Below are 26,144 nucleotides of genomic sequence, written 5' to 3'. Positions count from 1 at the left end.
CACCTAGATTAAGAAATAGAACGTGACTAGCACCCAGAAGACACCCCCTTGTGTTCCTTTCCAATCCCCAACCTCCTCCCAACGGGGGACCAATATCCTGCCTTCTAGCGGCAATAGATTGGTTTTACATGTTTTCGAAAGTTATATAAACACAATCGTACAGTGTTGACTCATAGCTCTTTTGGGTCTGGCTTCTTTGGCCGATGCATCAGATGAGATTCATGTGTGTTGTCTGTAGTCACTTGTTCATTCCTGTTGCTGTATAGTACTTCCTTGTATGACTGTAAGACCATTTATTTATCTAGTCTGATGTTGATGGGTGTTTGCCTAATTTTCAGGTTTGAATAAAGCCACCCTGAACATATCCTGTCTTTCAGTGAACATGTGTTCGCATTTCTCGGGAGTACACTCCTAGGAGGATATTGCCTATGTTCAGCTTTCGTAGATAATACCACACCCAACAGCTCTGCAAAGTGTTTGTACTCTTTTGTGCTCCTTAAAAACAACTTACGGGTTTCCGCCTCTCGTATCCTCACCGGGTCTCTTGGTTATTTGCCATCGTTTTCGTTTTAGCCATTTCTGGTGGACATGAAGGCATGTCTGATTGCAGTTTATATTTCCTTGCTAACTAATGAAGTTGAGCATCTTTTCCTCGGCTTATTCGCCACTCGGGTATCTTCTTCGGGAAGTTCCTGTTCCTTTTGCTCTTTTCTTCTGGCTCCTATTGGTTTCTAGGAATTCCTGATACATTCGAGACATGAATTGTTTGTCAGATACAGGTATTGCAGTTAACTTCCCCCACTGTGGGATTTGCCTTTACACTCAAAGTTTTGGGTTTTTTTTTTAATTTTTATTTATTTTTGAGAGAGAGAGACTATGTGTGAGCAGGGGAGGAGCAGAAAAAGAAGGAGACACAGAATCCGAAGCAGGCTCCAGGCTCCGAGCCATCAGCACAGAGCCCTACGCGGGGCTGGAACTCACAAACCGCGAGATCATGACCTGAGCCGAAGTCGGACGCTCAACCGACTGAGCCACCCAGGCGCCCCTACACTCTTAATTTCATCTTCTGATGAACAGAGGTCTTTAATGTTAGTGTAGTCTAATTTAATAACCTTTTATTCTACCAGATAGCAAAACCTGATATGAGGCACATTAATTAAGACACGGTAGTGCTGGTCCAAGAATAGACAAATAGACCAATGGAAATACAGAGTTCAGGAATGAACCTCCACATATACAGTCACAGAGCAACATTGCAGAGCAATGGAGAAAGGGTAGTCTTTTCAATAAGCCATGCTGGATCACCTTGATATCCATGTGGAAGAAATGAATCTTGACCCTAACACACACCATGCACCAAAACCCTTCCCGAGAGGACTATAAATCTAAATGTGAAAGAACAATAAAAATTAAGAAAACATGGGACATCTTTATGACCCTGAGGTAGGCAAAGCTTTCCTAACTAAGACATAATGAGTGCTGACCATAACAGAAAGAATGATAAATAGCACAGCATGTTCCTGTCCAGTGCTTCATCTCACATCTTTGTCTTTTTTATTTAGATGTGTGGCGACTGTATTTTTGTTTTGTTAACCGGTCCCATCGTCTTTACCTTTTATGGCAGGATTCAGCTCATTCAGTTTAGTTGAATTGTAACATATTAAATTTCAGGGCGCCTGGGTGGCTCAGTCACTTAAGTGTCCAGCTCTTGGTCTCGGCTCAGGTCATGATCCCACGGTTTGTGAATCTGAGCCCTACATCGGGCTCTGTGCTGATGGTATGGAGCCTGCTTCAGATTCTGTCTGTCCTTCTCTCTGCCCCTACCCTGCCTGTGCTCACTCTCTCTCTCTCAAATTAAAAAAATAATAATTTGGGGCGCCTGGGTGGCTCAGTCAGTTGAGCATCCTATTTTGGCTCAGGTCATGATCTCATCACTTGTGAGTTCGAGCCCCGTGTCGGGCTCTGTGCTGACGGCTCAGAGCCTGGAGCCTGCTTCGGATTCTGTGTCTCCGTCCCTCTCTGCCCCTCTCCTGCTCTCACTCTGTCTCCCTCTCTCAAAAATAAATAAATATTTAAAAAAAAGTAATAAAAAATAATTTTTAAAAGGTCTTAATATCTTAGGATTCTGATAGTTTGGAGTTTTGATTATTTTTATCAATTTCTGCTAGTAGTTGCCTTCACCTCTCTTACAAGTATGATGGTCTATATTTTCTCTATTACTAGATCCGATAATGTTGTACTAGTATTTGGATCTACTAATAGAGGTATGTGATTGATTGGCCTTCCCCTCCTCATTTCACTCAATAGATTTTTCCAGGGTATTTTAAAATTTCCAGTTAGTAATGATCTTATTTATTCAAAATGCCCAATTACATTATTTTTCTTTATTCAGATATAACTGTGTATTATGAGAATCATTTCTCAAGACTGCTTTCCTCTGATTTTGAGGTTTCTGTTACTATTCAGTTTATAATTGTTTAGACTATTCCCTGGAGTATTCTCCTGAGATAGGAATATTGGCATAATGCTGTAGATGCTTTTGTGTCTAAAATCGTCTTTTGCGCTGACAGAAGAATGGTATTGAACTAGGATGGGTTTAAAATTCTCGGATCTCAGCCCTTTTCTCTCAATAATTTGTAGATGTTTTCTTCTAATATGATTCCTATTGGTGCCAGTAAAAAGTCTAGTGCCATTGTGAGCCCTTTCCGTTGTAAATAATGTGTTGTTTCTTCCTGGAAGTGTTTTGGGTTTGCTTTTTATCCTTTAAATTCAGTGCCAAATCAGATCTGGGGTTGATTTGGTTCCTCTGGGAGTCCAGGATTGGGGGGATTTCTGTGGGGGAGGATCAATGAGTTAGGGTCCATTAGGATTAGATAATCTAAAGCCTATAGATGTGATTCATATTGGAGCAGTGAGTGACAATCGGGAAATTCTTGAGGTTTTATAAGAGTTGGAGATGTAAATATCTGAAGGCATCGATTAGCCCATGCGAGTTATTGATTGGAACGTGGAGGTGGTGAATGATTGATTGCAAGCCTGGGATTACAAATCGTCGGGAGTCAGTTTTGGTGGCCCTATAGGAGTCACTGATTGGGACCTGTGGATATCTGTAAATGCAGGACTGTGTGAGTTAGTATGTGAAGGACTGTTATTGAAGTTTTGATGGGAGTCCCTCATTCTATATATGGGCTGTGAGTTATGGGGTCCCCTAGGAGGTCAGGTTTGGCCCTCAAAGGGCATTGAGTAGATCAGTGATTGGTTTTCTACTGAGGGTCAATTGCCTGTATTGGTGATTATTTGAGGAGCCTCTGGAAACCAGTTGATGGTGCCATCTGGGACACGGTTTTGTCAAGCAGTGGGGGTTACAGATTTAGGAGCCTATGCAGACATGCTGGTTTTCTGGACCCAGGTGGGAGCTGGGGAAGGGAGGCAATGAGTTTATGTTTTCATCTATGGCAGAAGAGGGTGGGCTTTATAAGTTGCCCAGAACATACACTGAATTATACAGAAACTCAGTTTATACACGTGTGACATGATCATCCCCTAGCCAGAGCACTTTAAGGGCAGCAGGAAATGGAAATCATGTTTTTTATGACTCTGCCATATACAGAACACCATCTGGCATGGTAGTTAAGAAAATGTACTGTAGAGCCCCGCGTACCTGGCTTCGAGTCCCTGTCCTTCCCCCTAATCTGAGTGATCTTGGGGCAGATTTCTTGATATCTCTGAACACCTCTATCTGATGATAAATGGGAATAATAATAGTAGAATTACCTAGTTCCCAGGATGAGTTTGAAAATTAAATGAGGTACCTGATAAAACATGCCTTGCAACCTTGTAATAATAGCAATATTTAATATCACTGGAATATGTTCCAGGTAGCAAGCAGGGGTGAGTGCTTTAGAGGCTTTATACCATTTATCTCTAACATCCCTATGAGGCCAGTGTTTTCATCCTCAATTTTAAGGTGAAGGAACTCAGACCAAAGTGACTTGCCCCAGATTCTAGCTAGGACATAGAAGACCTGGAATTCAAAGCCTCATTCATTTTATACCAAATCCTATGAGTATTTTTTTTTCATGTTATATGCTAACGCTTGGTGTCGGTTTTACTAAACTTCTCTCTTTCACAGTATCCGGCACAGAGAGCTGCCCGCCTTGGTGCCCCCAGGAGGCATCTGTGGGGTGGCTGCTGCTTGACGGACTATGTGGGCACTGTCTTTCTAGGGCTTCTTGGAGTCTCTGAGGAGCCCCTGGGCCAGACCCCTCAGTGAAGGCTGCAGGACCCACCTCCCGGCCCCAGCAGCTCTGATTGAGTCCACAGGTGTCTACCTGACTTCAAGCTCCTGGGAAGAGTGGAGTCGTCAGCAAGAGAGCCTGAGAGCTGAGACCCGGCGGGAACATGCCAGCTGACCAGAGTTCTCCCCGGTGGTCCTCGGTCCTGGCTCCAGAGGGACATGGCAGCTCGTGTGAGGTGAGCAGGGAGAGGACCCCATGGGCAGGAATTCATTCAGTGAGGACACAGCCCAGACCTGTCAGCAGGCCCTCAGGGAAGGGGCAGAGGGGCCACAGAAGTGGCAGATTCTAGGCTACCAGATCACCATCCACCTGCTGTCCCACATCCAGAGCCCTGTGTGTTTCAATGGACCTGTGATGTGGCTGATGGAGGAGAGGTGGGATGGGAGGGCCACCCTACATCTGGGGTCCTAGCCAGAGAGAGACGCTTCCCCCGCCGACCCCCGACACGGGCCCTGCCCTCTCCATTGGCTCTTCGTGGATGCTCAGCTGATCCACACTAGACCCTCCTTTTCCCTTTGTGTCTGGAGATTTGCTGATTTCTCCTCTATCCTGATCTAGGCAGAAAAATCCCTTTTCTTTGGAACTGAGAGGATGGCAGGGAAATAGGGTGACAACATTCTCCAGGGTCCTTCTAGGTCTTCCTCCTCTTTTCGAAGATGGTAATGGCCTGAGAAGGGACATGACTTGCCCCAGCCTCTCAGATTGTGAGTGACAACACTGGACTGGGACCAGGTCTCCTGAATGTGTCCTCCACCCTTGCCGCACTACAGCCAAACCAAGTTTCCCACTAAAAGTTCCCCCTTGAGGGGCGCCTGGTTGGCTCCGTCGGTTAGGCGTCCGACTTCGGCTCAGGTCACGATCTCGTGGTCCGTGAGTTCGAGCCCCGCGTCGGGCTCTGTGCTGACAGCTCAGAGCCTGGAGCCTGCTTCACATTCTGTGTCTCCCTCTCTCTCTGCCCCTTCCCTGCTCATGCTCTGTCTCTCTCTGTCTCAAAAATAAATAAACATTAAAAAAAAAAAAAAGTTCCCCCTTGAGAATCTGTAAACAGGGGAACGTGATGAAAGAGCCAGACCCTGCCCGACAGCCCCTCCTTCGGACCTTCCTGGATGCTGTCACCTCTGGGACAGGCTCCTTGTCACAGGGGCTCAGGGTCATATGGTCATTAGGATCACAGTAAACATTAAAAAATTATTTTGGTTTTATTATTTCACAACTTCACTATTTCCTAATAAAACGTCAGAAAATGCAGGTAAACAAAAGGAAGAGAATAAAACATTACTTGTAATTCCAGCATTACCCAAAGTAAACCATTGTCAATATTTAGCTATATTTCCTTTCAGTTGATTTTTCCTTTGTATGCGCATACGTGCACGTATATGGGTATATGTGTGGGGCTGTGAGTGTGCATATGTACCATATACATATGCATTATATAGCTCAAGTTTGAAAATGGAATCACAGCATTTGGTTGCCTCCTTTCTATTTATTTTTATTTTTTATTTTTAAGTTTATGTATTTATTTTGAGAGGGAGCGAGAGAGAATGCATGAGCAGGGGAGGGGCAGAGAAAGAGGGGGGTAGGGCGCCTGGGTGGCTCAGTCGGTTAAGCATCCGACTTCGGCTCAGGTCATGATCTCACGGCTCATGAGTTCGAGCCCCACGTCGGGCTCTGTGCGGACAGCTCAGAGCCTGGAGCCTGTTTCAGATTCTGTGTCTCCCTCTCTCTCTCTGACCCTCCCCCACTCATCCTCTGTCTCTCTCTGTCTCAAGAGTAAATAAACGTTAAAAAAATTTTTTTTAATAAAATAAAATAAAATAAAAAAGAAAGAGGGGGGGAGACAGAGAGAGAATCCCAAGCAGGCTCCGCACCGTTAGTACAAAACCCACCCGACCAAGGGCTCGATCTCACGAACTGTGAGATCATGACCTGAGCCAAAACCAAGAGTTGGATGCTTAACTGACTCAGCCACCCAGGCGCCCAGTTGCCTGGTTTTTAATTTGACAGTTTAACATAATTTTCTAGGCACTAAATACTTCTGTCTTCACGTACACATAACACACCGCATTATGTCCTTTGGATAAACTTTAATTTAACCCCTCCACTGTGTGTGCACTTAGGGTGTTTCAGGTTTTCTGTTGTGATTAACACTGCTGTGGTAAAATTCCTACGCTTAAATCTTTTTGCCCGGGTCACCGAATAAGGAATAAGTAGGAAATGCTGTCTAACTGCAGTGCACTTGTACCCGTGGAGGCGTTTAGGCTCTGCTCTGTCATCTCCATCACAGACCCACACTTTGGGGCCACAACAACGTGGTCCTCCCCAGTCTTTCTACAAGTGGCCTCTTGGCCAGCCGGTGTGTGGGAATTTCTAGATGAATGATTCTGGGCTGTACGAGGCACATTTCTCTACTCACCTCTTCCTTCCCAAGAACAGGACCAGGAAATAGTGGCTGGAGCTGGAAAAACAGGCAGAAGGGTCAGTGAGAGAAAGAGGGATGCGCAATAGCCCCAGGCACCTGCTGAGGGAACCCTGGTGCACTTGCTGGAGACAGAGGATCGCCAAGGGGCCCCGGGCACAATTGAGAACGCAGTGGAACAAACAGGGGAAACGGGGAAACAGAAGCCCAGAAGCCAGGGGCAGCAGAGAAACCAAGAAACAGTCACTGGGGCTGGAGAAATGGAGAGCAAGGAAAAGGAAGCTGGTCCGAGAACAGTAAGAGGGGGCTCCAAATAGGAGCAGGGATCAGAACGTAGAGGAACCAGGTAGCAGCCAGAGGGAGCAGGGACCATCCAGAGGGATGAGAAAACAGAAGATTTGGCTCTAAAATGGAAAAAAAGCAGGTGGGTATGGTGTTCCGGGCAAGAGCCTGTGAGACAAGCAACTTCTCAAGGCACCAGGGTTTAGAGGGGAATCTGAGGGGATGGGGAAAGGCAGAGGTACCGGGGAACAAGGAATAGGAAAGAATGGGAAGGGACTAGATAGCAGCCAGAACAAGCAGGGACCAGCTGCTGAGGCTGCAGAACAGGTGGAGGGGTGGGGAAGGGACTGACCCATGGGACAGTTGGAAGGACAAAGAAAGGCCTCCCAGGCTGAGGAGTAGCTGAGGAAACCAGGAGCCACATGGAACAAGGAATAGTCTCTGAGGTTGGGGAACAGCCAGAGGGAACAGCAAAGCTGTGCTGGGCACTGGGTGTCTACTAAGAAGTCCCAGGGGCTAACCAGAGGACAGGGACACAACGAAGTGGGCATTCAAAGTTTTCCTGGTGTTGGAGAGCGACTCAAGTGACCAGAGAGCAGCAAGAGGGACTAGAGAACAGCTGAAAGGCATAGTAGCCATTCCTGAAGCTAGTTGCCAGCCAGAGGCCCCACGCAACAGGCACTGGGGTGAAGGGACAGTTGCAGAAGCTGGAGAGAGGCTGAAGAACCACCAGAGTTCCCTGGAATAAGGTGACAGGGATTTCCTGGGACGTGAGACTTCAGTGCTAAAACAGAGGAAGTCCTAGACAACTGGAACAGTTGGTCACCCTACCCAGGAGGCAACCAGAGGAACCAGCAAATAGTCAGACATGATGGAAACGATGGACAAGGTGAAAGTACAGAATCAAGCATGGTGCAGAGTGCACAGAACCAGTAGACTTTGGTGGTCAAGAGCCTAGGCCAGGAGCCAGGTCGACCAGCTCTCCGCAAAGTGTGGTCCCCGAACCAGATGTGGGAGCATCAAGTGAGGGTGTCTGAGAAATGCATTCCAGGACTGCCCAAGGCACAGGAAAGAATTGGGACTGGGCGGCAGTCAGAGGGCTCAAAGGGCAGTCAATCTGTGTCAAACAGAAGGAACAAGTAAGGCTCATCAGGACCAGGGAACAGCCCGATGGACTAGGGCACAATCAGAAGAAATGTACCACAGACTAAGGATCAGCTCAAGGGAAAACTGTCCAAGGAAAACACAGGACAGTCAGGGGCAGCAGGAAGCAGTCAAAGGGAAGAAGAAACAGGAGGCATGGAACAGTTAGAGGAATCCAGGGGCAATCAGGAAAGAGGCCAGGGACAACCTACATTAAGAGGGAACAGGAAACAGAGGGACCAAGGAAGAGTCAGATGGGGACTATGCAGGCGGAATAAGGACCAGCAGAGGGAGCAGCAGGGAGAAGTGAGGCACAGTAGTGGGCAGGAGAAGCAGGGGAAAGCCAGAGGGAGGAGCATAGGGGCACCAGGGAACGGGAATAGCCAGAGGGAGCAGAAAGGATCCGAACAACCCCCGCCAAGGGCAGACATACAGAGAGGCTGGGTATCTGCCCTCTGGGGAGGGCACAGTGAGCCAAGAAGTCACCGCACACTTTCAGCCGGCTCAGCGAACATGCTGGAAGCCCTTCTGCTAGGCTGGGACAGGGTGTAGAAAGGCAAGATCATATATCACAGGAGGTGACACAGAAATGTTCTCGGGCACGAGTGAGGGCAGCCCCCAAAGTGGGAGGACCCAGCCCTAAGCCAGCTGCAGGGTGGGACAGAGAGGGTGGCAGGGACACAGTGGGTAGTGAGCGGTCAATCCCGGCAGCCCAGCACGCCCTGGGGATGAGAGCGCACGGTGTGCCGGCTCCAGTGATCCCGAAGGGAGACATTGCTGTGTGGGTCGCTGGAGAGCCATGAGGAGCTGGAGTGGGGACCCTCACCTAGGATGAAGAAGTCCTTGTAGGGGTCCTGGTGGTGATAGGGACACATGCCATCCTCCATGGTAGAAATGGGCCAGAAAATCAAACCTTCTCATATGTGGCAGATGAGACTGGAATCTGGGTGAATCTGTACCAGCAACTTTCTACCCAAATTCCTAGTACCAAAATGCCCCCTCCCAAAGCTTCTATTTTAGTGGGGAAAGGATCAAAGAGGGGCAGCTGTGGGCAGCGTACCTTTCGTGTATTCATCTTGTGTCAACGCTCGTAATGCCTATCATGGTCTTTGTACACTTTCCCTGAGAATGTGGCCTTAGTGACTCCCAGGGAGGGGAGAGACAGATGAGGGTGGTCTTTCGTCCACCAGCTTGGGCCACTGGAGTTGTTAAAATGTTTGAGAGTGTAAAATGATGGAACATCTTCATTCGTTCCTACTGGTTGGTAAATAGCCACTCCTGTCCTGCTGCTTGAGGCTCCTCCCCTGTGTTACCCACACACCTGCGGGCCTGTCCTGGGTAGCCGGCAAGCTGGTGGGTTGGATGGGCAGGCAAAATGAGAGCTTCGCTCAAGCCTGACCCCAGGGCTCTCCCTGGTTGACTGCTCTTGGGTGAAGAAGGGGGCACAAGTCAGGGGGGTGTTGCTAGGGGCCCAAGTGGAGGTCCTGTTCTCAGTAACCCTCAGGGCCGTGCTCAGGAGAGCTGGTGGGTGGAGAAGTGCTGGGCATGTTCTGGTGCTTATGGATCTGCCTCCAGGAGCTACTGGTGGTGGAGAACGTACTGTGAGTTCCCTGCCTGCTTGGTGCCCCTGAACATTCACCAACAAAGGGAGGGTGACCCAGGCCCCCAAAGTGAATAAAGGCTCCTCATTTCCTCATAGTCAAATCATTGGATCTCTTCTTTGATACTTAGCATGTTTTCTGTCTTGTTTAGGACATCCTCACCTACCCCAAGGCCTGAACAAACATTTACCTAAATTTTATTTATTTATTTATTTATTTATTTATTTATTTATTTATTTATATTTTAGAGAGAGAGCACGCAAGCAGGGGAGAGGGGCAGAGAGAGAGAGAGAGAGAGAGAGAGAGAGAGAGAGAGAGAGAGAGAATCTTAAGTATGTTCCACACTCAGTGTGGAGCCCAACTCAGGGCTCGATCCCACGACCCTGGGATCATGACCTGAGCCAAAATCAAGAGTCAGATGTGCAACCGACTGAGCTGCCCAGGTGCCCCTCACTTAAATTTTCTACTAGGAGTTTCAAAGCTTGGATTTTCTTGAAACTGTTGATTCTTTTGAAATCATTTTAAAATTAAGAGAAGTTACAAGAATAGTAACATCTTGCCACATTTGCTTTTGCTGTCTCTTGATTTATGCACGTATGTTTGTGTGTGCGTGTGTATATGTTTATACACACAGATATAGTTAAAACTTTATGTTCTGAACCATTTGAGAGTAACTTGCAGACACAATTCCCCTTTACCCCTAAATACTTCAATGTGTATCTCTCGAAACCAAGGACATTATCTTCCATAACCACAGTACAGTTACCAGAATCAAGAACTTTCATACTGATGTTACTACATACCATGAGGGTACTAACATACCATGTATTATCTAATTATCTGACATCTCATGTGTAATATACAGTTTTCCCAGTTGTCACAATAAGGTCCTTTAGAGCATTTTCCCCTGATCCAGCTGCCTGCATTGTGTTTAATTGTCATGTCCCTTTAGTCTTTAATCGGGAACAGTTCCTCAGCCTTTCCTTGATTTTCATGACACTGAACATTTGGAAGAATGTCCCTCAATTTGGATTTGTTCCTGCCTCCTCATTTGATTTAAGTTATTCATTTTTTTTTTCTCAGAAATATCACAAAAATGATGCTGTGTTCCTCTCAGGGCTTCATGTCAGCAGGCATTCAATATCAATGTAACCTTTCTTGATAATACTAACTGATTACCCATGACTACAATGGTGTCCATCAAGTAATATAACCTGACCATCTTTCCCTGCGTAATTAAAAACCATTTTGTGGGGGGATAATTTGAGACTACATAAATGTCCTGTTTCTCATGTTCTCTGATTTTAGCATCCTGTGGTGATTCTTGTGTGTAACAGTTAATTACTGTACTGTTTCCCTAATGATGTTCTAATCCCATCATTTCTCCTACATTGATTAGTTGGCATTCTACTATAAGGGGAAAATATTCCTCTCTCTGACCGCTGGAAGTATAATTACATGCCAGGCACAGTGAGCACACCTCGATTTGTCATTAGTCACCAAGAACTAGAGCTTTTTGGAGAAAAGACAGACTCCAGGGCTAGAGCAGAGAGAGTACAAAATTATCCTGGAAGAACTCATTGTTCCGGAAAGTAATGAAGTGCTCAAAAGATGGGGACGAGTCGACAGGACACAGGAGCTACCTTGAAGGAGCTCCCTCTGGTCCAACTTGGGACAATTTGAGTAGCAAAGTATAATAAAGATAGCAATAAGTTATAACCCACGGAATAAAGTAGGAAGTCACCAGTTCACTTAATAGGTAAATAGGTTTGTAGGTAGGCAGACAAGGGAGAACTGAGTGCTTCTTTTTAATAGCATTCTGATCTTTTCTGGTGTGCCCATTCCTCCGGTCCTTCTGAGGCTCATATTGGTAGTTTGGTATTCTTTGGAAATAATTACAGATTTACTAGAAGTTGCAAAGATAGTAGAGAGAGGTCTCATGTATCCCTTTACCCAGTTTCCCCCAGTGGTTACATCCTGCATCACTAGGAAACTGACATTGCTACAGTGTGTGTGTGTGTGTGTGTGTGTGTGTGTGTGTGTGTGTGTGTGTGGTTCTCTGCCAACCATGCATTGATCCCTGGGAAATAATACACATACAGCACTATTCCATCACCAAACAAGTCTACTGGTGTTAAAATTTTACCAGTTAAAGTATAGAAAACTCAGCTGCCTTTAAATCCCTTTACCCTCAAAAAAAAAAAAAATCCCTTTACCCTCACCGGTTTATATTATAATACAGTTGTCTTAAATATTTCCCTTACATACATGGAGATCCACAATAGACAATGTTAGACTTTTTGCTTTGGCCCTCAAACATAGTTTAGGAAAAAACTCAAGAGGTGGGGTACTGGGTGGCTCAGTTACATGTCCGGCTCTTGATTTTGGCTTAGGTCATGATCTCGTGGTTCGTGGGATCGAGCCACATGTCAGGCTCTGTGCTGACAGCATGGAGCCTGCTTAGGATTCTCTCTCTTGCTCTCTCTCTCTCTCTCTGCCCCTCCCCTGCTCACACACACTCTCTCTCTCAAAATAAATAAATAAAAATTAAAAAAAAGAAAGAAATCTCGAGAGGAGAAGCAATGTCTACTGTCTTTACTCATATCTTTGCTTTTTCCATTTTTTCTTCTTTCCTGATGTTCCAATTCCTTCTCTTATTATCTCCTTTCTGTTTTGAGAACTTCCTTTAGCCATTCCTTCAGGGTAGGTCGGCTGGCAACAAATTTTCTTAGTTTTCCTTCATCTGAGAATATCTTGATTTCCTTTTCCTTTTTTCTTAGTAACAGTTTTACTGAAATAATGACTTCCATACCATACAATTTACCCATTTAAAGTGTACAACTTACTGTTGTTTATATTTATGGATAGGAGCAACCACCACCGCAATCAATTTGACAACATTTCCATCACCTCAAAAAGAGGCCCCATTTCCTTTAGCCATCACCCCTCCCCACCCCACCCGTGTTCCCTGCGTCCCTTAACCTTAAGCAACCACAAATACACTTTCTGTCCTCTAGACTTCACTATTCTGGACAGTTCACATGAATGGGATCATATAATCTGTGGTCTTTGTGTCTGGCTTCTTTCACTCAACGTAATGTTTCAAGGAGCTCCCTCTGGCCAAATTTGGGACAATTCGAGTAGCAAAATAAATAATGATAACCATCGATTATAACCTGATGAATAAAGTAGGAAGTCACCATTCCATATGATAGGTGGGTAGATTTGTACATAGGCAGACGGGGAAGAATGTAGCATGTTGTGCGTGTACATGTTGTAGCATGTATCAGTACATCGTCCCTTTTAATGGCCGAATAATATTCCATTTTGTTGGAAATGTTGATGGGTCAACATTTTGTTTATCCGTTCGTCATCTGATGTACATGTTGGTTGTTTCCACCTTTTCGCTATGATGGGTAATGCCACTATAAACATATGTGTACACATTTTTATGTGGACATATATTTTCATTTATCTTGAGGATACATATACCGAGGAATGGGATTGCTGGGTCAAGTGGCAACTATGTTTGATCATTTGGGGAACTGTCAGACTGTTTCCCCAAAGCAGCTGTACCATTTTACACTCCCCCAGCAATATATAAAGGCTCCAATTTCTCCACATCCTCACCAGCACTTGTCGCTATCTGACTTTCTGATGCTAGCCATTCTCGTGGGTGTGAGGTAGTATCTCATGGTAGTTTGGATTCATATTTCCCGCATAATTAATGATGCCAAGCACCTTTTCATGTATGTATTGGCCAGTGCCACTTCATTTCTTAAGGATAGTTTTGCCAGAGCCAGATACGGAATTCAGAGTTGCCAGTTCTCTTCTTCCAGCCCTTGAAAACTGTTGGGCCACTTCCTTCTCTCCCCCATGGTTTCTGATGAGAAATCCACTGTCACTTTAATTGTTTTTCCCCAATAGGTAAGTTGTGGTTTCTCTCTTGCTGATTGCAAGATTTTTTTCTTTGTCTTTAGCTTTCCGAAGTTTGATTATAATGTGTCTTGGTGTAGATTTCTTTGGCTTACCCTTTTGGGGTTCGCTCAGCTTCTCGAATCTCTAAGTTGATACTTTTGCCAAATTTGAGAAAATTCTGGTCAATTTCTTCAAATACTCTTTCAGCCCCACACTCTTTCTCCCTTCCTCCTGGGACTCGGATGACACCAATGCCAGATCTCCGATTATAGTCTCACAGGTCCCTGAGGCTCTGCTCATTTTTTTCCAGCCAATTTTCTTTCTGTTCATATTGGATCATTTCCATTGTTCCGTGGTCAAGTTCTCTGAGTCTTTCCTCTGTACTGTCTATTCTGCTGCTGAGCCCACAGTTGAGTTTTAAATTTTTAGTCATTGTATTTTTCAGTTCTGAAATTTCCATTCAGTTTGTCTTTATATCTTTTCTTTCTCTGCTGAGACTTTCTATTTTCAAATTTAAGTGTATTGAAACATTTTTATGATAGCTGCTTTAAAATTCTTGTCAGATCATTCTAACTTCTGTCTCATCTCAGTGTTGGTGTCTGTTGATTATCTTTTCTCGTTCCAGTTGAGATTTTTCTGCTTCTTCACATGATGCCTGATTTTCAATTATGTCCTGGATATTTTGGGGAACTATGAGACTTTGATATTATTTAAATCTTGTGTTTAATAGGCCTCCTCTGACACTGTTCTGCTAGAAAAGGAGAATCTTCTTTTTCTGAAGAGAATTCGGAAGAGGATTCAGAAAAATCCTCCTTACTGCCACGTGGAAGTGGAAGTTCAAGTTCCCCACTTGGCCTCCTTTGACACCCCAGAAGGCGCCAAGCACCTTGTTGCTACTGGGAGGGGGTGGGTAGAATTTCAGGCTTTCCACCAGACCACCTCTGACACCACCCTAGTGGGAAGACAAGACTGACACCGAGTTTTTGAGTCAGGGGTGGAGTCCAAGATCCCCACCTAGCCTAAATTGACGCTGTGGGGGAAGGGTCTTATTACCCACAGGCTGGAATGAAAATCTAGCCTCCCCATTCAGCCTTTACTGATAAGAATGGAAGTAGGGGGCACAGTTATTTCTGTGATGCCTGGCTGGAACAGGGCAATATTATCTAGGTTTTTCTCTCTTGCTACGTTGCCTTTTTCCTGGTACTTGAACTAATGAAAGCAGATTTCTCTGGCTGTTTCTGCCTGTGCCAGTTGGCATTCTAAGTTGCCAGTTTCTCTAGCACCTGAGGATCATGACAGGTTTGCCTCCCTCTCTCCAACGGCCAGAGTATTCTTATCTTTGTCTTATATATAATATCCAGGGGTTTTAGCTATACTTAGCAGGAGACCTAGGAAGAATTATGTCTATTCCATTTTGGTCCCATTGGTAATTTTTAACTTATTTTTTTTGTTTTTAAATGTTTGTTTATTTTTGAGAGAAAGAGAGAGACAGCGAGAGAGAGTGAGCGAGCACGAGCAGGGAGAGGCAGACAGAGAGGGAAACACAGAATTGGAAGCAGGCTCTAGGCTCTGAGCTGTCAGCACAGAGTCCGATGCAGGGCTCAAACGCACAAACTGCAAGTTCATGACCTGAGCCGAAGTCGGACCCTTAACCGACTAAGCCACCTAAGCATCCCTAACTTAATTTTTGAATAGGTAATACATTCACATGGTTCTCTCCTTCAACTCCCCAGATCTCTCTAGCAGAAAACTGGTCTTGGTTAGTTTGTGAGTGGGTGGGGTATATGCTTAGAGATTATGCAAATGAAAGCAACTAAGAAACTATTCTTAATATTTTTCACAGAGTAGATATTGTTACTATTATGTTGAACACTGATTTTTTTAATTAGTAATTTTTAACTTTTTATCATGAAATATTACACACATTTGAATAATGCTGCCATAAATATTCTTGACCATGCCTCTAATTGCACATGTATGCATATTCAGATTGGGCATATTTCCATGAATGGAATCACTATGTCCTAGCGTATGCATGTTTCAACATTACCCAATAAAGAAAAAATGCCTTCTAACGTGGTTGTGCCAATTTACACCATCAACAATATGAGAGCTCTCATTGCACCATATTCTCCTCAACACTCCATACTATCAGTCTTTTTTATTGAGGACATTCTAGAAGCCATATAGTGGTGTCTCACTGTGGTTTAAATTTGCATTCCCTGGTTACCAAGGTTAAGCCCTTTTCATGTTTATTGAAACCTTGGATTTCCCCTTTTGTAAAATGCCTGTTCAAATGCTTTGCCCACTTTTCTACTTGGCGCTCTCTTTTCTTCTTATTGGCTTGTAAGAGTTCTTTACATCCTCTAGATATGAACCCTTTGACAGTACTATGTGTTGCAGATATCTTCTCCTTTTCCGTGGCTTTCCTTTTGTTCTCTTATAATGCTGTCTTTTAAATAAATAGAAGTTTTAAAACGTGTTGTAGCCAGACATCAATCTTTCTTTATGGTTAATGTTTTTTTGCATCTTGTTTTGAGAATTATTTTCCTAATCTGAGATCATGTCTTTTTTCTGCATTTTTTTTTTTTTTTTGGTGCCAAAACCTGGGAAGGAATTTTCTGCATTAATTTTAAAGGCTTTATTGTTTTGCCTTTTCCCCTACGTTTCTTTTTAGTCAATTCTAGTTCATTCAATTCTATGTTGCCATGGCTGGCACATAATCAAGCAGTAAATGTATATAGTGCCCACATTAACTAGCGGATTTAAACAAAGCCTAATTTAATCCTCATTTTTGAAAAAGAATGACTGCATAAATCAATGAATAAATGTACTATATACGCAATGAATGCTAAGATACTTCAACAAGTTTTTTTTTTCCTCTCATAAAATACAAAACCAGACACTGAGTGCAAACCCTGTGTGATACATTATGTCATTATGTCATATACAGATACGTCATTGAAAACAACTTCCTATTTGCCTTCTATCCAACCCCCCAGTGCTGACCATATTGCCTTGAACAGGATTGTGTTGTTACAGGTCTCCGTGTCATTCGAGGATGTGACCGTGAACTTCAGCAGGGAAGAGTGGCAGCATTTGGACCCTGCTCAGAGACGCCTGTACCGGGATGTGACACTGGAGAACTACAGCCACCTGCGCTCAGTGGGTAAGCACAGCTGCCCTGTGTGTCTGCCAGGGGCGTCAGTGTGCTATTTCCATTCTCAGCTGCTGAGTGTTCTGGAACATCTTAAGTGTGTGATGGTGTCATCCTTGATTGGTCCAAGATTCTTCATCCCCTTTCCATGACTATTATTATTACCCTGTTCCCGGTGCAATGCGTGATTACTTTTCTGAAGGGCAAATGGAAATGCCACTGAAAGTCCCCTGAAACCCAATTAGCTGGACCCAATCCTGTATCATGTCCTGTCAACAGGGTACCAGGTTCCCAAACCAGAGGTCATCTTCAAATTGGAGCAAGGAGAAGGGCCATGGACATTGGAGGGAGAAACCCCACATCAGAGCTGTTCAGGTGAGTGTGACCAGAGCAGATGGGGGACACAAAAACAAATCGACTCTTTCTAGAAGAGGCTGTGAAGATAACCGGCCTTGAAAGTTCTAAACGTTTGTCGTTTATTGGAGATGGTTGACAGAAGCGTCTTTGATACCTAAACAACGTCTCTAAGTACAACCCTCGCAAAAAGCCATTGTCTTGGTTGTTTGGCTTTTTGACAGGAGAGCTGTCTCTAGTCTCTGCACCCTGAATCACACACGTGCCGCCTTATCTTATTTAAGGCCTTTTTATTCTCTCTACTCCACTCCCACCCCCTTTATCTTAGACTCTTTCCTTGTATGTTCAGGTATTCTAAAATGTCTTCCCTTTTATGCCAATTCCACATGCTCCTTCCCTACATGTCCTCCCAGGGGCAACTGACCTACTGCGTCTGGTCTTTGAATTTGTGCGGTGGTCTTTTAAAGCCTGGAGGGTTGGTGTGTGAGTAGGTATTCTTAGTGTATGTAAATTGTGTTGCACCACGTGTCTTAATTCTGTTCCTCTTTCTCACTCATCCATGAGGTCTGTCCATACTGCAGTGTATTCCGCTGGCTTCCCTCCTTCAGACTGCTGCAAAGCATCCCCCCTGTGCCAGCAGCACATCTTAACCATTCACCCTGTGGCGGAACCTAGGGTTGTTGCTAAATGAAGCTCCCAGCTAATACAAACAGCTCTGCGAGAACTTTCTACAGCAGTGTTCCCTTATGGAGGGTGAGAATGTCTCAGGGGATGTTTACAGAAGAAGGGATTTGCCTGATCATTGTATTTTTCCATCCTGAATTTGACTGAGTGCCACCATATTGTTCTCAGGTTGACTGAACGAGTCTATACTAGCAATAGTTTCTGCCAACGATTAGTAGAACCAAGCTTTCTCATCTTTTGGCCAACAATGGGTATAAAGTGGTATCTCATTTTTTTATTGCACATCTCTCCAATACCTAGTTTCAGCCTTTCATGACTGATCTGTTGTGGTCTGTTTGAGTTTCCTCTTCTATGAGTGACCTTGTTCATGTTCCCCGTGTTTTGCTTGAGTTTCCTGTCTGTTTCTTTTTTTTTTTTTCTCTTCAATTCTATATGTTCAAATTTTTATTGTTACCTTCTTTTTTCTTCTTCTTTTTTCTTTTTTTTTAAATTTATTTTAATCCAAGTTAGTTAACATATAGTGTAGCATTGGTTTCAGGAGGAGAATTCAGTGATTCATCACTTCCATACAACACCCAGTGCTCATCATAACAAGTGCCCTCCTTAGTACCCATCACCCATCTAGCCTATCCGCCCCTCACCCACCTCCCCTCCAGGAAACCCTCAGTTTGTTCTCTGTATTTAAGAGTCTCTTATGGTTTCCTCGGTTTCTTACTGGTTTACATCCAATTTATTACCTGCCCTTTTTCCCAGTCTTCTCCTCTTCCTTATCCCCATACATGAGTTTGCTCTAGGGACCCTGCCTACTGTTCACCAGTCTTTCCTTCATATACATGCAAGGATTCATCCATACTGAATTCTGATGACTCTGCTTTTGACATCCCCAGTCCGGTTTTCTCTGGCACTTTATTTATTTACTTACTTATTTTTTTAAATTTTTTTCATGTTTATTTTTTAGAGACAGAGAGAGAGACAGAGTGTGAGCAGGGGAGGGGCAGAGAGAGAGGGAGAAACAGAATCAGAAGCAGGCTCTAGGCTCTGAGCTGTCAGTACAGAGCCCAATGCAGGGCTCGAACTCACAAACTATGAGATCATGACCTGAGCCTAAGTCCAATGCTTAACTGAGCCATATGGATACCCCTATTTACTTATTTTTATGGTTATTTATTTTGAGAGGGGAGGAGAAAGATAGCAGGGGAGGGGCAGAGAGAGAGGGATAGAAAGAGAATCCAAGGCAGGCTCTGTACTGATGATGCAGGGCTGAAACCCATGAACCGCAAGATAATGACCTGAGCCAAATCCTAGAGTCCGATGTTGAACAGACTGAGCCACCCAGGTGCCCCTGGTACGTTATTTTTTAAATTTATTTTTTAATTTTTAAATTTTATTTTAGAGAGGCAGGCGTACGAGCAAGAGAGAGGGGCAGAGAGAAAGAGAGAATCCCAAGTAGGCTCCATGCTCACCAGGGAGCCTGACACAGGACTCGATCCCACGGCCCTGGGATCATGACTTGAGCCAAAATCAAGAGTCTGAGACTCAACCGACTGTCCCACCCAGGTTCCCCTTCACTGGTACTTTAGTACTAGATTTGGCTTCCTAGAAAGTTTCCTTGAGATGTTTCTCTTGATCCTCAGTACATAAGAAATTTGAATCATCTCACGCATTACCTTCTCACCTTCAAATTCTGTCACAGTCTGTCAGTGCTTCTTAAATCTTTTAGTCTTTTTTTTTAATTAATTACCTGCAGTTCCTAGTGCCCTTCCATTTTTGCAAATATCATTTTTGGATCTCAGCTCATCTTCTCAATTCCCAGTAATACCACCTAAAACCAGCTTCTTATTTTCTTATGCTTGGATTACGATGATTCTATTCCTGATTGAATTTGCTGATTCCATTCTTTAAGTGCTAATGACAGATGTCATTACCTAAAACATTCCATTTATGCTGTCAGCTTTATGAAATAAACCCAACAATTAATTAGTATGTCATAATTAAACTCTTCTTTCAAAGAGATAAACAATATGGCCACATATTTCCAATTCAAACTTGTATCTGTATATTTTCTATAACCTCTACTCATCTCCATTTTAAACAGTTTTATGGTTTATTGATATTGCTATCAGTAATTGATATTAATAATTTATCAATGTAAATAATTCTATGCGTTTTGACAAATGCATACAGTCCTATAACCACCGCCACCACTGTCAAGAATATAGAGCAAAAAATTACACCACACCCCTTTGTTGTCACTTCTTCCCACTACTTCTGGCCCTGAAAAATACTCATCTTTTTTCTGTCCTTATAAGGTTTGCCTTTTCCAGAATGTCATATATATGGAATCATATAGCACGAAGCTTTTTGAGCCTGGCTTCTTTCACTTAGTATAATGCATTAAAAACTCATTCATCCTCTTGTATGTTTCCATTGTTTGTTATTTTTTTATTGCTGAGTGGTATTCCACTGTATAAATGTACCACGGTTTGTGTATCCACTACTTGAGGGCTATTTGGATGGTTTCCAGTTTGGGTGATTATAAATAAAAGTGCTATGAAGTCTATTTACTGATTTTGTGTGATGAGAAGACTTCAGTTCTCTAGGGTAAATACCTGGGAGTGGGATTCCTGGGTTGTATAGTAAGTGTATGTTTAATTTTATTAGAAACTGCCAAACTGAGTTTTAAAGCAGCTGTAAAATTTTACATCCTAGCCAGCTATGTATGAAAATTCCAGTTGATCTCCATCTTTACCAGCATTTGGAATTGTCCATTTAAAATGTTTTTAGCCATTTTAGTAGGTGGGTGGTAGTATCTTACTATGGTTTTAACTAGCATGTTTGTAATGTCTAATAGTTAACATCCATATATCTTCCCTGATGGAGTATTTGTACAAATATTTTGTCCAGTTTTCTATAGGGAACTTTGTGTTCTTATTGAGTTTTGAAAGTTCTTTGCATATTCTGAACACAAGTTATAAGATATGTGTTTTGCAAATTTTTCTTTTTATTTTCTTATCAGTGTCTTTCATGAGACATTTTATTTATTTATTTATTTATTTATTTATTTATTTATTTAATATATGAAATTTATTGACAAATTGGTTTCCATACAACACCCAGTGCTCATCCCAAAAGGTGCCCTCTTCAATACCCATCACCCACCCTCTCCTCCCTCCCACCCCCCATCAACCCTCAGTTTGTTCTCAGTTTTTAACAGTCTCTTATGCTTTGGCTCTCTCCCACTATTTATTTTTTTTAAGTTTTCATTAAATTTTTTTTAATGTTTATTTTTGAGAGAGAGAGAGAATGAGAGAGAGAGAGAGAGCGCATGAAGTGGGGAAGGGACAGAGAGAAGAGAAAGACACAGAATCTGAAGCAGGCTGAAGGCTCCAGGCTCCAAGCTGTCAGCACAGAGCACAACACCAGGCTCGAACTCACGAACTGTGAGATCATGACCTGAGCTGAAGTCGGATGCTTAACCGACTGAGCCGCCCGGGCACCTCTCATGAGACATTGTAAATTTTGACAGAGCCTAATTTATCTATTTTCTTCTTTTACAGAGTGTGTTTGGGGTTTGTATCTATGAAATCTTTACCTAATCCAAGGTCACAGAAAATTTAGATTTTATATTTGGTTCTGTGATCTCTTTTCTATTAATTTTTTATGTGATTCAAGTATGGATCAAAGTTCACTTTTTTACACATGGCCATCCAATTATTCCAGCATCATTTATTTTTTAAAAAATGATGCTGGGGCTCCTGGGTGGCTCAGTTGGTTAAGCGTCCCACTTTGGCTCAAGTCATGATCTCACAGTTTGTGTGTTTGAGCCTTGCATCAGGCTCTCTGCTCTCAGTACAGAGCCTGCTTCGGATTCTCTCTCTCGCACGCTCTCTCTCTCTCTCTCTCTCTCAAAAAGTAAACATTTAAAAAAAAGATTAAAATAAACGATCCTTTCTTGGGGCACCTGGTTGGCTTAGTCAGTTGAATGTCCAACTTTGGCTCAAGTCATGGTCTCTCAGTTCATGAGTTCAAGGCTTATGTCAGGCTCCTTGCTGTCAGCATAGAGCTCACTTCAGATCCTCTGTCCCCTTCTCTCTGCCCCCTCCCACTTGTGCTCTCTCTCAAAAAAAAACAAAAAAACAAAAAAACAAAAACAAAAACAAAAATTAGAAAAAAACATGATCCTTTGTCAACTGATTTGCCTTTGCATGTTTATTGAAAATCAGTTGCCATATGTGTGTGGATCTCTTTCTGGAGTCTTTACTCCATTCCTGTGATCTATTCATTTATCTTTATACTATTCCCACACTGTTTTGATTAGTATATAATAAATTTGAAATCATGCAGTGTTAGCCCTCCAACCTTGTTCTTCTCTTTCAATTGTTTTGGCTATCTGAGTACTGTGTATATCCATTTGAATTTTAGAATCAGTGTTTCAATTTCTACAAAAGTGAATTTTGACTGGGATTATGTTGACTCTGTGGCTCAGTTTGGAGAGAACTGACATCTTAACATTATTGAGTCTTCGAAGCCATGAATAAGTTATACATTTCCATTTATTTAGGCGTTCTTTACTTCCTCTCAGTGATATCTTCTACCTTTCAGTATAGACGTTTTGTGCATCTTTTGTCAAATTTATCCCTAAGTATACCACATTTTTACTGTTTATTTATTTTTGAGAGAGAGACAAACAGAGTGCAAGTGGGGGGAGGCATAGAGAGGGAGGGAGACAGAATCCGAAGCAGGCTCCAGGCTCTGAGGTGTCAGCACAGAGCCCAACACGGGGCTCAAACTCACGAACCATTGAGATCGTGACCTGAGCCAAAGTCGGACACTTAACCAACTGAGCTACCCAGGCACCCCCTAAACATACCACATTTTATGCTATTTCCCCCCAGCTTTATTGAGATATAATTGACACATAACATTATATAAGCTTAAGGTATACAATATGTTGATTTAATACCTTTATGTATTGCAAAATAATTAACACCACAGCCTTCGCTAATATCTCCATCCTGTCACCTAGTTACCAATTCTTTTTTGTGGTGAGAACATTTAAGACTTACTCTCTTAACACCTTTCAAGTGTATGATACAGTATCGTGAGCCCGAATTACCATGCCGTATCTTAGATCCTCAGAACTCGTTCCTCATAGAACCTAGAACCGGCAGTTTGTACCCTTTGACCAATACTTCCATTTCCTTCACCCCCAACCCCAGGTAACCACCACTCTAGTCCGAGTTTGACTTCTTTTAGATTCCACATACAAGTGATAATACCATACAGTATTTGTCTTTGTCTGACTTGTTTCATTTAGCATAATACCCTTAAGATTCAGCCAGGTTCTAACAAATGGCACAATATTTTTCTCATGGCTGAATTATATTGCCTTGGGTGTATATATATATCTTCTTTATCGATTCAACGTTGACTGACAGATTGTGTCCATATCTTGTTATTGTGAATAATGCTGCAATGAATACAAGAGTGCAGATATCTCTACGAGATCCTCATTTCTGTTCTTATGGATATATACCCAGAAGGGGGATCGCTAAATCATGTGGTAGTTCCGCTTTTAATTTTTCAAGGAACCTCTGTACTGTTTTCCATAGCGGCTGTACCAATTTGCATCGCTACCAACAATGCACAAGGACTCCCTTTTCTTCACCCTCAGCAACACCTCTTATCTGTCATCTTGATGTAGCCACTGTAGCAGGTGTGAGGTGGTATCTCATTGTGGTTTTGACTTGCATTTCCCTGGTGATTAGTGATGTTGAGCACCTTTTCATGTACCTGTTGGCCATTTGGATGTCTTCTTTGTGTTTTTGTTTTATTTATTTTTTTTAAATTTTTTTTTCAACGTTTATTTATTTTTGGGACAGAGAGAGACAGAGCATGAACGGGGGAGGGGCAGAGAGAGAGGGAGACACAGAATCGGAAACAGGCTCCAGGCTCCGAGCCATCAGCCCAGAGCCTGACGCGGGGCTCGAATTCCCGGACCGCGAGATCGTGACCTGGCTGAAGTCGGACGCTTAACCGACTGCGCCACCCAGGCGCCCCGTGTTTTTGTTTTAAAATGTTTATTTATTTATTTTGAGAGAGAGAGCACGCCAGAGAGAGTGAGAGTGGGGGAGGGGCAGAGAGAGAGGGGGAGAGAGGGAATCCCAAGCAGGCTCCTTGCTGACAGCATGGAGCCTGACGTGGGGCTCAATCTCACAAACCGTGAGATCATGACCTGAGCCAAATGGAGAGTCTGACGCTTAACCGACTGAGTCACCCAGGAGCCCCATTTTGATGTCTTCTTTGGAAAACTGTCTGTTCAGTTCTTCTACCCATTTTTAATCGGTTTATTTCTTTTTTCCTATTGAGTTGTATGAGTTCTTTATATTAACTCCTTATCAGATATATGACTTGCAAAAATGTTTTCACATTACAGAGGTTGCTTTTTCATTTTGCTGATTTTTTTTTGATGTGCATTTAAGAATTTTTACTTATGTCTACCATATGTGTTAGTGTTCTATGAATCAGACTCTTTATTCTGTGCTCTGTCTATTCAGTGATACATTTTCACCTGGTGATCAGATTTCGGTGTTCCATGAAATGGCTCAGTGACTCTTTTTTTTTTTTTTTTTTAACGTTTATTTATTTTTGAGACAGAGAGAGACAGAGCATGAACGGGGAAGGGTCAGAGAGAGGGAGACACAGAATCTGAAACAGGCTCCGGGCTCTGAGCTGTCAGCACAGAGCCCGACTCGGGGCTTGAACTCACGGACCGCGAGATCATGACCTGAGCCGAAGCTGCTTAACCGACTGAGCCACCCAGGCGCCCCTGGCTCAGTGACTCTAGCATATGTGGCTCTTTCCTCTTTCTCACCTTTCTTTCCACAGGGGCTCAGAAAGAAAGCACAGACTTTAGACTATGTGGTAACTGAGGCTTTTACCTCTCTGTTTTTAGAAAGTTCCCAGAACTAAGAGCCTGTTTCTTCTTGTATAACTCAGGGGCTGAGCAGGAGACAGAAACTACCTACTAATTTGAACAGCGAAAGTATAACATAAAGAATGATTGGCTACGGTGAGATTGAAGTGACAAGAGATTAGCTAGTAAAAGTAAAGAGAAATCTAAAGAATAAAGGAATAGCAGATAAAAAGAACAGCTGGTACCTCTAGGGCTGTGATTGAACACCCAAGGAAGGGCCTCCCTTGCTTCCCGGGGATGAATCCAGACCTTGATGGGAGGCACAGCCATTGGCTCACAGCACTGAAGAAGAGTTACTGTGGTGCCGTACTGGTGGAACTCGCTGGAAATCGGCTCTCTGGGGTTCCAGAGAAAGCTGATCATGCGGAAGCTTCTCAGCGGAGGCAGCCCCCTACGAATCGTCTGAGAGGGGTGCTAGGGTAAACTGCTGAGTGCTGCTGGCCATGTCGCACTGCACAAACCTGGAGCTAGAGAAGCTCCCAGAGTTTACGGGAGCTGGGTGCTTGGCAAGCCGTATGAGCCACAGGAGGTAGGTGCTCGAAAAGTCGTCCCCACCGCAGGAGCTGAGGTCTAGAGAAGCCGCCCACACTGCAAGACCTGGGCGCCCGGAGAGCTAGAAGTGCATCAGCAGCGTGGTGGTGGCGAAGCCACGGGTGGCTGCAGGAAGCCCGGTGGCTGACGAGCTGCCCTTGCTGGGACGGCAGGGGGGCTGCTGAGTGGGCCCACAGTAACCAGGAAGCAAAACCCCTTCCTCCTGCAGTGTTTCTCCATCACCCGGTGCCGAAAAGGCCCAACATCATGCCAGTTGGCAAAGGAAACATATCTAAAGAGACTCACATCCATTTTTGTAGAGCAGGCAAAGGGGAGTGGATTCAGAGCTGAGAGGCAATAGGTTGGTACCTGGCATGTTTATTCTTCAGTTCACTGAGGCAGAGCCTGGAAAATGTTTGGCAAACTTCCAGTTATTGAATTTGGGGAGATAGGCAGCGGAGGATATCTTGCTCTCTTTTGGCAGGATTTTGCAAGTGTCTGCTCAGGGAAATTCAAAGGACCATACATTATACTTGGAAAGGGAAGAAATGTTAACATGTTCAGCCTTTCTGTTGGAGCAGAAAACTGGGCCAAATTAGGTATCAATATGAGCGGCACCCTGTCGGCTTTCTACACTCACAGCAGATAGAACCTCCCTGGAAGTGTACTGAAATTAGAGCTAATAGCAAGGACAATACATTTTGAATATGCAGAGAAACCAAACAACAAACTCAGTATAAATTCTCTTATGTAAGAATTCGGAGGTGAACGGATGCAGTCAACA

General features: G+C 43.6%; 1 protein-coding gene across 4 annotated transcripts in view; it reads left to right on the top strand.

Moving 5' to 3' along the window:
• The window catches only part of ZNF41 (zinc finger protein 41), a 46,652-nt gene that overhangs the window by 16,527 nt on the left and 3,981 nt on the right, over window positions 1-26,144 (top strand). For 3 of the 4 annotated variants that reach the window (XM_019823356.3, XM_045050780.1, XM_045050779.1), the window contains exons 2-4: window positions 4,227-4,473; window positions 16,701-16,827; window positions 17,095-17,190. In XM_019823356.3, coding sequence (XP_019678915.3) covers window positions 4,402-4,473; window positions 16,701-16,827; window positions 17,095-17,190 — 295 coding nt within the window. In that variant the 5' untranslated portion in view covers window positions 4,227-4,401. Of the gene's footprint in view, window positions 1-4,226; window positions 4,474-16,684; window positions 16,828-17,094; window positions 17,191-26,144 lie in introns of all 4 variants that reach the window. The other variant, XM_045050781.1, reaches the window with a different exon arrangement.

The sequence above is a fragment of the Felis catus genome, chromosome X, assembly GCF_018350175.1.
Source record: "Felis catus isolate Fca126 chromosome X, F.catus_Fca126_mat1.0, whole genome shotgun sequence".
Lineage (NCBI taxonomy): Eukaryota > Metazoa > Chordata > Mammalia > Carnivora > Felidae > Felis > Felis catus.
Note: the sequence above shows the minus strand (reverse complement) of the source record. Positions and strands in the feature narration are given on the sequence as shown.